This window comes from Protopterus annectens, chromosome 4.part0 (genome assembly GCF_019279795.1).
Source record: "Protopterus annectens isolate FY-2018-M chromosome 4.part0, PAN1.0, whole genome shotgun sequence".
Taxonomy (NCBI): domain Eukaryota; kingdom Metazoa; phylum Chordata; order Ceratodontiformes; family Protopteridae; genus Protopterus; species Protopterus annectens.
In genome coordinates this window covers 1699030729-1699044677 of record NC_056733.1, presented here as the reverse complement: position 1 = coordinate 1699044677, position 13949 = coordinate 1699030729, and the positions used below count along the sequence as shown (strand labels likewise).

The 13949-nt window shown below is 36.1% G+C and overlaps 1 protein-coding gene across 1 annotated transcript in view; it reads right to left on the bottom strand.

Moving 5' to 3' along the window:
• The window catches only part of ARAP3 (ArfGAP with RhoGAP domain, ankyrin repeat and PH domain 3), a 1205760-nt gene that overhangs the window by 770744 nt on the left and 421067 nt on the right, over window positions 1–13949 (bottom strand). The window contains exon 3 of the mRNA XM_044069919.1: window positions 9121–9182. Coding sequence (XP_043925854.1) covers window positions 9121–9182 — 62 coding nt within the window. The remainder of the gene's footprint in view (window positions 1–9120; window positions 9183–13949) is intronic.

Below are 13949 nucleotides of genomic sequence, written 5' to 3'. Positions count from 1 at the left end.
TTTGAATTTAATGGACAGTTATATAAACAATTGAGAGGTACAGCTATGGGAGCAAATTTTGCTCCCATGTATGCCAATTTGTTTATGGGGTATTTTGAAAAAATGTACATAAATAACCATGTGTTTTTTGTTGGACATGTAATAAAAAACTTCAGATATATAGATGATTTAATTTTCATTTGTGAAGAGAAATTACAAAGTTTTGTTTAAAGTTTGCATAATAATAAATTTAAAGTAGGTTTTTATGGATTACAAGTAGGAAGAATGGTGATTTTTTTAGCTATAACACTGGAAGGAATAAAAGATAGGACTATCAAAACCAAAATGCATAGAAAATTAGATAATTTTGATTATATTTTACATTGCAGTAGTTGCCACCCACCACATACAGTGGAGTATGTTCCATAAGGCTGGAAAGATTATGTAGTGAAGAAAATGAGTATAAGGAGGAAATGGAAAAAAAGACTCAAATGTTTGTAAATAGGGGTTATGATATGGGGTTGGTTAAGGAAGTTAAGAGAAAGATAGGGGGGGAAATAACATGAAAGGAAGTGGAAAGGTGTACAAGAAATTACAATTAAATAAATAAGCTAAAAAGGAAGAAGAGACTCAAGAATATATGTATTTTGTGTCAAAGTATACAGTATTCTCAGAACAACTAGCTAAAGTAGTAAAGGAGTACTAGGATATGTTACAAAAAGATGACAGATTATATTTCTTAAATAATAAAAAAAATGAGACTCTCATATATGAGGGGAAGGAATATTAAAGATTTTATAGTGAAAGGAAAGTTTATTTTACCTTCAGAAATTAGACAATTGGAATTAGCGAATATAGGCATCTTTCCCTGTGGCAAATGTTCAGCATGCCAATATGTAGTCAATACGTTTCCACTGATCAATGGAAAAAAGTTTGTGATACAAGGTCACTTTAATTGTAACAGGGAGGGAGTAATTTATGCTTTGAAATTCCCCTGTGAGAAATATTATATAGGAGAAACAAAAAAAAGTTTCTCAAAAAGGTTAAAGGAACATGTAAGATGTGAAACAGAAAAGTGAAACAAGCCCAGTGGCTATGCAGTTTTTACAGATACATGATGGCAATGTTAAAGGTTTACAAGCTACAGTCTTGGAACAGATATACAAGCATAATGGGTTGATTAATGATGTTAAGAAACAATTAAGAAAGAAAGAATCTAACTTTATTTTAAAATTCAACACATTAATACCAGATGGAATAAACAAGGAATGCAACTGGATGTGTTTTTTATAAGCTGTTTTTTAAAAAGAAAATTTCTTAATTAAAGTGTTAATAATGAGTTAATTGAGCAATGATGTATAAATAGGGGGAAGGGATGAATGTTTGATGTACTCTGTTAAAGGTTTTTGAGCCGAGGCACTAAAGGAAGAAGTTGATGTATTTTGTGTCATTTTATTATAGAAGTGTAAGAGAATGTTGGCTTCATCTGTGGTGGTTTATTGGAAGTATTCTTTCTACAGTTTGTTTGTGTCTTTCGGCTTTTCCTGGTTAGGGGTCACCACAGCGGAACTCCGGTCCGCTAATGATTGGCAGTTGATTTTTACATACTGGCTTGCCAGGCCTGACGCACAACCTTCAATGAAGGTACACCCATTCACGCATGTCTCGATGCAGAAGACACTCTAGCTGAGAATCGAACCAGACAGCATCTTACTGTGAGGCGACAACGCCACCACAGCACCACCACCGTGGGTGAAGTATTCCTTCTGCAGTAGTCTACAAAAAAGTGATAGTGCTTTCCTGCTGAATTTCAGTTTCTCAGAATATAGTATCAAACAGAATAACAGTCTCATATTACTATTTTATATGCAACATATGCTTGAAAGGGAGTTTTATGCCTTGATATTGTCCCAATATCATCTTCATTAAATCTATTAAAGCAGGAAGAAGTTATGTGTGGCTATGCTTCAGCTGGGCTGAGTCAATATGCCCATTATCAAGGTTTACCTCACTGAAGATCATGAAGCTAATTGGTGCAGATGGCTTCTGGTAATCTAGAGGAAAAATAAGTCAAACGTGCTTAGAGCAGATTAAAATAAACAAAACACTTCCATGAAAAAAAAGGTTGGAAAACATAAAAAACTTTAAACAGTTAGTTATTCAGATGAGATAATAAAACTGCAAAAAACAGAGGTTGGAATGAAGAAAAGGCTGGCTGTGTATGAGACTGCTCAAGAAGAGATGTTTAAAAAAATGACAGAATTAGAAGACAGAGCACATAGGGAAATTATGAAAATTTCTACTGTAACAGAGAAGCATTAATTTTGTGAAAGCACAAATAGACAACTGGGCTGGTCTTTCACAGCAAAATTTGTTAATTGAAGGGGCACATCATGTCTATGCTCCTAACCTGGCCATAGTAAAGCAGCCAAGGTCCGTACTGATAAAGATGCAATCATACTAGTAGAAAGAGTTGATCTTGATAAAACTGTGGCAGAAGGGCATAATATTAACAGCTGGAAACAGCACAGTATCTGTCAGAAATTATTATTCACTGGTCACTAAGCAGAAGACAAGCACATTTATTCCTGCTATTTGGGAATATTGAGAGGAAGGTGTGAGATTCAGCTGTCTTCAGAATATTTGTTCCTAGAAGATCAAAGTCATTTTTTGATGGAGAACAGGCTAAGAAGGAAATATAAATATTTGTCCAACAAAACGTGAGCCATCAAACAGAAAGGAACTCTGCTTTTCATTTCTCTGATAAGACACATGGAGAGACTTTGCCGGTGAAACCTTTTTCAGTGTTCCAAAGGAAAATGCTTGAGAGACAGAGAAAGGCATAGGAGTTGACTAGAAGAATCAGGAGTACATTGAAATTGAACCAGAGTCTGGAGTAGGGAGGTGGAGAGGAATAGGAAGAAGACCAACAATATGGAAATTAATGAATAAATATTACAAAGCATATATCACATTTGTGAAATAAGGCTGCAGAAAAAGTTGGAAAGAATGGACTTTTGTTGACATTGATAAACTTGTGGGGAACTGAAAGGCATTTGCTTCACTTCATGTCATTAATGCTTGATAGGACACTAAGGAGACAGGAAGAGGAAGGAAAAGGACAATTGTAAGAAAAACAATTTCTGTTCTTAGCGGTATTTCTATAAAATGTTTCATTTTATAAATTGCATGTTTTATAGTAAAGCATATTAAGTTGTTTTTGTATGTGATAAGAATACTAAAATAAACAGATTCAATTTTCTTTCTTTCTTTTTCTTCTTTTTTAGTATTACAAAATGTAGGCATTACAGTGCATAAAGGGAAAAAAATGTTTAAGGTAATAGGTTGCAATTTTGGGTTGTTGTTGTGGGGAAGGGGGTGCAAAAGTACACATATCAAAATATATGTAAAGCTGATATGTCTTCTCTTACTTTTGCATAGGTGAATGTCTGGATTAAGACCCTTGGCTTAATCTAATAGTAAGTTTTAACTGGAATCAAGTAAATAAGAGAACACTGAATGTAATGAAAAGTTTCCTTTAGCAATAAATGATTCAGTCTGTATTTATAAGCCTGCAGCTGAGGACTACATTGTTTTCCTTAGGTTTACATATGGAGACAAGCTGATTATAAGACAATAAAACAGCCAAAACACTGGTTTCTTCAAGGCTAAAAGTTAACGTTTCTGTAACCATGCAAGTTGTCACATCTAGGAGGGGAATAAAGACAAAAAAGAACAGACACTGATTAGTGTAAGTAGGAGCAAAGGCAGCAACATGCATCTTCACAAGGACAACCTTAACTTTAGGTTAGATTAGGCCTGTGTTTACAGCTATTTGGGACAATTACCCCTATTAGAAGGGTTACACTTCATTATTTAAAGATATACATAATTTTTCATGTTTGTATTAAGTTAACAGGTTATGGGGGTGTTTTGGGATGTGTTTGTTGTTTTGTCTGAGGGTTTTCATTAAAACAAAAGGTCTAGTAAAATGTGACATAGGTTCTAAAGGAGATGATAAGCAAAAAACCTGTATAAAGGATCAACCTGCCAAAAATAAGTGGGTGCATGTATCACAAAAGCTGGAAATGGACACTTAAAAATGTTATACATAAGAGGTGAAAATAATTAATTTGTATTATAATGGAAACACTTTCCGTATTATCTTGGAATGTGAAAGGTCTCACAGGTATACACCAAAAGGAAATAATATTTAATTATATTAAGAAATTCAGAGTGCAAATAGAAATGCTAAAGTAGTAATATTTAGAAATAATTTGATAGAGAAAGGATTTCAAGATGGATATTCAGCAGAATATCCAGGACAAAAGAAAAGAGGGTTACTTATATTAATTGCTAGAAGAGCTCAGTAATGACAGAAGAGGAAAAGATAATAATGGTATATCTGTGTAAATAAGAGGCTACAGACAGTAGGGAAAATATGCAGGCATGTACTTATATACCATAGAAAACTTCTATTATGGAGATTAAGAAAATTTGGGGAGTAAAAATCAGCTTTCAAAGGGAATAATGGGGACATGAATTTGATTTGCAAAAATAGGATGTATCCAGATGGAAAAATATGACAAAGAAGGTAGATGTCTGAAGAAAGTTATGAAAATATTTGGCATGGAATACATTAATTCAGTAGTAGGAACTCAGAGAGAATTTACCTACTATTCCCCAAGGTATAACAACACTGCTAGACTAGACACAATTTATATTTCATTGGAGTATGTGCATTTACTTGAGAGCTTTGACACACATCCAATAACAGTTTCAGATTATGCGCCAATAATAACTAAGATAAAAATGCAGTGTAATAAAGGAACAATGAGACACTGGTGCTTCCCCAGCTACTTGTTAAAAAGAGAGGAATCTAAGGAATGAGTAGTAGAAATTATTCAGGAGTTATAAATAAGTTAGAAAGTACTCAGGAAGTTATAGCTAGTGGGTGGGATAAAATGAAAGTAAAGTTTATAAATATGGTAGAAATAAAAGAAAAATATATATTATTAAGAAGTAACAAGAATTATTTAAAGGGGATGACAAATGTTAATGTATTACAGAATAAGGGAAATCTCACAATACAAGAAGCTGCACAATTTACAGAGTGCTAAAGAGAAAATAAAGGAATACCTGGACAATATGCATGAATTTAGAAAAAAAAATGTTGTTAAGCAACTGTTTTATGATAACTCTGGAGCACAAACAAGTAGAAAGGGTTGTTGCCAAACATAGTGAGCATGTAACAAAAAAAAAAAATCTGTAGAGGTATTAGAGACATTTTTGAAACTTTATGAAAATTTCTATAAAGCAGAGAAATGGGAAAATCAAGAAAAAACACAAATGGAAATATTTTTGAATGACTTAAATTTAACAAGCTAAGAGGTAAATGAGGCTCAACAATTAGCAATCAAGATAGGAGGAGATGATATAAAATGGTGATGTATAACCAATCTATAGGAAAGTTTCCAGGAATATATAGTATTCTGGTGGAAGTTTGGAAGCTAGGAGGAAAGAAAGTGATAAAGATCTGGACAGTTTTATTAAACAGTATATTAAAAGGAGGGGAAACATCAATATCCTGGAAAAAAGCTGTGGTGGATGTAATACCTAAAGATGGTAAAGACTCATCAGATCTGACTTCATATATGCCTGTTTCAATTTTAAACCATGGCTATAAAGTGTTTATGATTATAAAATTGATAGATATGGATCAATGTGGCTTTGTAGAGGGGAGGCAAACATTTGACAATGTTACTGGACCAATGATGATCTAGAGGAAATCAGAAAATAAAATAAAATATAAGAAAATACTACTGTTGTTGGTGGGTCTTGATGCAGAGAAAATATTTGACAGATTAAGCTGGGATTTTATGAGTAAGGAAATGGAAGCAGTTGCATTCCCTGATATAATAATAAGATTAATTAGGAGGATATATGTAGGATCAGAGGCAAAAATCAAAGTGGGAGGGTTCCTCTCTGGTAAGTTGTGTCTGAACAGAAGAACCAGGCAGAGGTGTCCTCTTTCCCCTTTGTTATTTGCAATACATTTAGAATCACTGGCAAAGAAAATAAGGGACTCAGAAATTCAACATAAAATTGGTACAGTAATCAAGAAAGTTGGCTTTATATGTAGATGATATTATTTTGTACCTAATAAAACCAGAAAAGGATATCTCAGTATTTTGGACATTCTGAGCCAGTTCCATACTTTTAGTGGTATAAAAATAATGCATTTTGCAATATGGTTTCAATACTATCTCATTGATCACAAGCTCCCTCGAGAACCCTGATAAAAATGAAAACTCAGCCTCACCCATTCCTCTACAGAAATAAGTACTCTGCAGATTTTTATTCTTGTTTTTCTCCTGTGTACTATTTTTTTTATAAAATCCTTCCCTGCTGAACTACCTGTGTAAGCTTCCGTTTTAAAAATATATGACATATTACTCCTCAAAGAAGCATACAACCATGACACTGTCACATCTCTTTTACTGATGAAAGACTTAATAGTGCAAAATTATATGTAACAAACACTAAAACCATATTTTCATTATTTAGAATAGTTTTTCTGCTTAGAAAACTCCCACTAACCCAAAGCCTTCTGCTATTTATATAAAGGGTCTATGTTAAATTAGTGAATGCTTAAAAAAGTGAACGCTGTTTTATCGACCTTCTTTAAGTGAAGGCTTAAAATCCCAAACAGCGATTTTTTCCCCAGGGAAAAAAAATCGCTGTTACACCAAAAAAAAAAAAAAAAACTTCAAAACACTCCCCCTACTTAAATATACCAACTCTGAGCTCGCACCACAGTGGAGGAAATGGCAAAGTCTTGAAAATGGCCCAGCAATTTTTTTTTCCCTGGGAAAAAAATTGCTGTTCCGAGTGACTGGCATTTTCAGCTTTCACTAAAAAAGGGTCAATAAATCAGCGTTCACTTTTTTAAGCATTCGCTGATTTAATAGAGACCCGATATCAATACCTACAGAAATGTTAATACATGGCTAGAACCCTAAATTATCTTATAGAAAATTTTACACGCAGAAATTAAAAATTTATCTTTACATAAACACAATAAAAATCCTTATACAACAGCTGAGTTTGCTTCTACTCCAGGTTAAAGTTCCTACTGGTAAAAATAGTCTGAATCCACACAGGTACTTGCTACCTTTTTTATCTAGCTCCCCATCTATAAAGCACAGCATCTTCACACTTTAGTGAATTGCAACCATTAATCCAGTCATTCTACATCATGAAAGAGAGACCTGCACTGTACCTCATTAAATACAATAAGATGGTTCCCCAGTCCCTCAGCATGATGATCCACTTTCTCATTAACATGTAGTTATTTTAGTCATTCCTTTCTGTATGTTATAACTAGAAAGGAAAAGTATGTCACAGGGTCAATCTGGGGCACTGCTTGGTTAAGTAAGTTTTTTTACTGTCATAAAGTATGCAAGGGGAGGAAGAAGGAAATGGAAATGTTGCAGGATGGAGGTCATTAGCAGGTCATAACCTTAATGTTCGGTATTACACTTTTACTGTGAAAGATTGTGACTCAATTGCATCATATCTCAATTCTTTCACAGTAATATTTCAAGAACAGCTTGCTTCATGCAGTGTAATACAGCAGGTCAAAATAAGGGTTTTTGCACGTAATAAGCCCACCTGCACCCTTTCAAGATACAAGTCCCTTACACCCTGTAAATTATATATATTGACTCCATAGTTACACAAGGTTGGTGAAGACAGAACTTCCAATACAGTGTTTTGAGGCAATCACTTGTTTCACTTTTCATATGCGTAAGCAAATAACTTTTGAGATCTTGAGTCGCACAGACTAGGAATAGGAAAGATGGTGTTAATCTAAACTCACCCTTTATAATCTACACTTCCTGCTATGTTGCTATGTCTCACAAAATAATGTTAACATTCTGAAACACAACTTATTAAGCCCCAGTAAAGCATTTCTAGATACTGCTTCCTATCATTGGAATTCCTGTTCTTTGTACCCAAGGAAGGAAACCATTTATAACATCATCATTATATAATAAAATAATATCTTAAAAACAAAACAACCTATATAAGTTTTAAGATTTCACATCTTGTCCTCAACTATTCTGCTGTGCACTCCTGTGCAATGCATTCTAGTGTTTACACAACACACACAATTTACTGTGCACAAATATTTTACTTCTGTTCTAACATTTTGCATTTGTTCTTCTCATTAATACTTCATGGGTCATAAAAGGAAAGAGTCAGCAGGATCAATGACCTTACCTAGTTAGTGAATAAATAAAAATAAAAAAGGTGTAGTTAAAAATTATGAGATAGAATGTAATGGGAGTAAATTTATAATAGAAGGGGAGAGGAAAATGTAATAGAGGGGATACAGTTTATAATGAGGACTGCAAACATAACGCAGACATAGTAAAGGAAACATGCTTCCTTCTTTGTGGGCACAGTTCTACCTGCGCAGGCAGCTTAGCAATAATCTCCTTCAGTGCCGTGGTGCACTGACATTACATGATCATAGTTTCTAAAATCAACTATGTTACCAAGTCTACTGCAATCAGTAGCATGATTAAGTAACTAATGTGTCAAAAGCACATTTAACTGAAATGCTAAAGCAAATCACTGTTCTAACTTCTCAGTTAAATTTCCTTTTTACTGCATTTTAGCTGTTTCTTGAAACAGCTCTTGAAAAAACGTGGTCACCTGTAAGCACTGCAGGTATACTACACACATTAGTCAGATTGTTGATGGTCTTTATAAGTTCACAAATCATAGAGTTCTTCACAATGTACTTTGACTACAATTTTATTATTACAGTAGCATGAGTAGCTACATTGAATTCTCATTTAAACACACATACACCATATGAATATAGTCTGGCAAGAAAACCTTAAATATTGCCCTCAGGAACTAGATTTGAAAAATAAAATCCAGTCAGTATTTTCAGTCACAAAATCTAACTAGTTTTATTTTTAATTGTTTGCTCTCATTTCCATATTTGAAAACTTAACTGCGATTATTATGTAATTATTGTTACAAGTGCACATTGTTTATGGAATTTTAACTTGGAAAAACAAACTTACTGTATGAGATTAAAAAAAAACTGCCTAAAGAACTCACCAAAGAATCTACTGGATCTTGCAGGAACATCAGGAGGCTCCATGTTTGATCTGCTAAGGGGGCTGCAGAAAAATACAAACAGAAAAAACAGACTTTGTTAGGTTTTTCTTTAGTTGACTATAAAAGACATGTGCATTTGAAACTGTTACTGGATACAGTTCCTTAAAATGTTTCATTTTATCCATTTATCCAATGCTGTTGAATCACATCAGACTCTTATAACATTCCCATAAACAGATGCTGCCAATCACAGAGATTTTTAGGCATGTATAGAACAGAAGTAAGTTGCCAAGCCTTTTTTTTTTGAAATATCATATCAAATGAATGTACACAAGATGTTGCACAGAACTATTAGAATGTCAAATAACTTCAATAACTTGAAAGCAGGAATGCAGTCTACTTACAAGAATCAGAATTGATATTCTGTTGCATTTATGCATAAGCAATTTTGATGTATACATTGCTGGTCTTGCTGACTAGAGTAGATGTCATATCACCATGCTGCTACAATTGGACTATTAGCTTAAATGTACCTCCATATAATAAGCCAGTGAGGTTCAGGCTATAGTGAGATGAAAGCTTATCCTGTATTGAATACTGTCAACTGCAAGATGTTGATCTTTTCACACATTAGTTGCCAGGTGAAGACTTTGATAACACAATTTGGTTAGGGCAAAATATAATCAACAAGGACTCTTCCATCTTCTTTCCCTCCACTCTTTCTGCTTCTCATAAAATTTGTGGTTTGCTGGAAAACTACTATGGAATGAAGTCACTAAATAATGACATAAATTTGACTTTCAGACTTAATATCTTTCAGGAAATGTGTGCTAACAAAAATCCAGTTAATCTAATAACTTTCTAAGTTTATAATAGCAATATTTAAAATCTGTCCCTATTTGTAGGCATTTGACCCCTCCATTATTTTAGACTTTGTCCAGATTTCTTGCATTAAGAGGTTGAAAGGTATTATACCCCCTAATGCCCTCAGCCCTTGTTTACGCCAAATTCATGAGATAGTCAAATGGCAGTAGTGACTGCCACAGTAAAATAAGTACATAAATCAATAAGTATATAATTAAATAAATAAATAACAATATCTTTATTCATTGTTAATCTGATTACATCTCAAATTCCTTTCCTCCATTCCTTATTGTCAGTCCACAAAATGTATGCTTTCCAAGGATCTGTTCTAAACTGCATAACCTTCTACTTTTCATGTTGCATTTTAAATACTGTCTGTCTTTCTTCAATGCCAACTGCTGCACTTCTCTCTGGAAGCTGTCTCTGTCATTTGTAACTCTCAGTAATCACTGAGTTTTAGCATCTAAGCTGACCTTGTCTCCAAAGCCAAAGAGATATGTGACACAAATACAATAACCATGACTGGACCTACCACTGTACCCTGTGGTACTCCACTGATTACAAACCTTTTTCTTTGTAGTTCTTCTATTACAACAAACCACTGCTTCCCAGCATACAAACTATTTCTAATCTACTGTACGCGTGCTCTTTACCTTTCTTACCAAACACCTACAATGACCAGTGTCAAATGCGTTACTTAAGATGTGCCACACTCAAAGCATTCTCCTTTTCCACATTGGCAATGACCTGACCAGAAGCATGACTCAAGCTGCATTTGGACCTTTCATTACCACTTATTCCTGCATCTGGTGATCTGTTTGCAGTAGCTTCCCATCAGAGACAGCCAGCTTCCTCCTACATTCCTTTTCTTTATTGCCATTAGTCTCTTCTACAACATCTTTATCCCATCCTGAATACACATTGCCATATCACCAGCCGTGCTTCTCCTATGCCTTCTGTATGTAATGATTCCATTTAAGTGTAACCTTATTTATTAATATATTGATTTACTTGCTTATTTTGTTTGATAAAAAGTGGTTAGAAAAACATTTTATATAGCCCACCTAATCATGAAGGGATTCACATCTAGATCAGGGGAGGTCATCCTGCCTCTTTACTCATCCCTCATCAGGCCCATAATTGAGTAGAATGCCCCTTTTGGGATGTACCTTACCAGACACCTGCAGCAACTGGAAAGACCCCAAAAGTACCTCACCAAGAGGATCAAAGGGCTCAAACAGATGCCATATGCTGCCCGGTTAAAGAAACTCCAGCTCTACTCAGTGGCAAACCGCCTGTTCAGAGGCGATCTGTGCCTGACGTATAAAGCCATGTCCAACCCGGAATTAATGGACATGCTGCACCTCAGAAAATCCAAATCCCATCGAGCTATGGGCTCGAGAGACTTGAACCTCAGCACTGAAATAAATAGGACATGCTGGAGGGACAGATTCATAACCCAGAGGCTCCCTTCACTCTTGAATAAAATCCCAGTCCAGGTTAGGCAGAGTCCCTCATTGACTCTCTTCAAGAGGAATCTTGATGAGTGGATGGGAGATCATAGGTTTACCCTGGGTATCACTTCTGTGTCGCTGTTAGACAGAGGCACAGTATACTAACCTCGAAAAGGGTATAGCAAAATAAATTTAAAATGGGTGGCGAAAGCCAAACACATTCTGGCTAGGCTTATAAATGCCCTAGGGCAGATAGCCTAGTATGAACCTATGAACCTATGAACCTGGTAGATAAGCTGGTAATAAACAGTGGATCATTTTCAGTCACTTGTAGAACAAATAATAAACTGTTTAAAAATTTGGACAGCGATAAGTAATCCATTGAGGAATAAAGCAAAAAGGAAAAAAAATATATATTGAAGAAGAAGGTGATGATGGCAGTTATCCTCCAATATATTGCCTAATAAAACACATGGTTACAGGTTCTCAAAATTATATAATTTATTATCAAATGAGTTCCTAAGTGACAAACAACTGACAAAATCATTGCTAGTTCTGTAATGGCACAGAAATACATACACGGATACAGAGTTGAATATTTGCAGTTGTGGCTTAATCTGGGATCCACAGGACAGCTGCACTTGTATCTATTTACAAGGTGACATTTTTAAGTTTTTAAATTACTGAAAACCTGTTAACATTTTGAACATTTTGAGGAAGTATGATTTGATTCTAAGAGCAGCTTTGCTAAATGTGTGGCAGCTAAGTGAAACAGAGTTCTTTGCAGCTGGAGGCTCCCCTTGTTTCTCAAATGATAAGATAACGATTAGTTTGAAGATTTTATTTATTTATTTAACATTTGCTTACCGGGAAAGTCTGTCCATTTTTAGCAGTGGTCAAGGGAGAAAGTACAGTTGTGTGCACTTACCATAAATGTAGATGTTTGAGTGTATTCACTGTTGCAGTCATCACACTTGGGTTATCTGCCTGCAGGTAGCCCTCAGTGGGCCCAAATACCAGAGACTTAGCATTTCTGTGTCAGATGCTGTCACTCCAGGACTGACGTCAGGTCGTCAGGGGTATAAAAATAGGCAGCTGACACCATTACATCAGTTTTTCTTGCCCCAAATGTCAGGAGCCCCCCCAATAGGGAGCTAAGTTATGGTGGGGGAAAACACCACCAGTAAAAAGTAAATACCAATACCCCTGAGAAGGGGGGTAGTAAAAGGCATACAGAGTTTAGAGAGAGAGAAAGAGAGAGAAAACCAGGGGGGTGGTGGGAGGGAAACCAGGACTGCAACAGTGAATACACTCGAACATCTACATTTATGGTAAGTGTACACAACTGTACAATGTTCCTCATGTTTCACTGTTGCAGTCATCCCACTCGGGTAGATTCCCAAATCTGAAGAAGGGTGGAGGCAGTCAAGAAGAGTTAGGGCTGGCTAGTATGCCTTGCAGGACTGCAATTGCAAAACCTGCCCTGGATTTGGAAAAGCTAGGCAGGTGGTAATGTTTGGTGAAGGTGTGTACAGAACTCCAGGTAGCAGCTTCCAGGATGTCCCTGGTAGGGACTCCCCTGAGGAATGCTGTAGAGGTAGCCCTAGAAGAACATGTTCTGACCCCCTGAGAGGTTGGTTTCCTCATGGTGCTTGTAGCAGAAATGGATGCAATGTGCTATCCATTTGGATACTGTTTGCTTTGAAATGGCCTTGCCCTCTACTCCTGGTGCAAAGCTGACTAGTAACTGATCAGATTTTCTGAAGGGCTTAGTCCTATCAAGGTAGAATCTGAGCTGTCTGTGCACATCCAAGGAGTGCAGGATCCTTTCCCCTTTATTTTGAGGAATAGGGAAGAAGGTAGGCAAATGGATAGATTGGTTGAGAGCCACACTGGACACCATTTAGGCATAAAGGAAGGGTTAGTGCTGAGGGAAACCCTGTCAGCATGGAAAATAATGAAGGGTTCCACAGCCATAAGTGCTTGTAGCCCAGACACTCTTCTAGCTGAAGTGATGGCCAGAAGCAAGGCTATTTTCCAAGAGAGGAATTTTAACTCTGCTGATGCTGCAGGCTAAAAGGGCGGTAGCATGAGCTTTTCCAGTACAAAGTTAAGGTCCCAAGCAGAGGTAGGTGTTCTCCTTGGTGGCCTTAAGTTGTTTTCCCCTGTCAGGAACTGTTTGATAAGAGCATGAGAGAAGAGAGGTGGCTCAGTGTTGTAATGAGCCGAAATGGCAGAGGCATGGATTTTAATGGAGGAGAAGGATTAGCCCCTGTGGAGTAGATCTGCTAAGTAAACCAGGATTAGAGGCAGGGAGGGCAGAGTTGTGTCCTCTCCTTAGATTGAATCCAGGAGCAGTACCTTTTCCACTTATCAGCATAGGATTTCCTTGTACTGAGTCTTCAGGCTGCAAGGATGTCATTCAGCACCTGCTTGCTTAGGCTGGTTGCTGGGGGAGAATTCAAGGAATAAGCCAGGCTGCAAGACTTAGGGTTTGCAGTTGCAGATGCA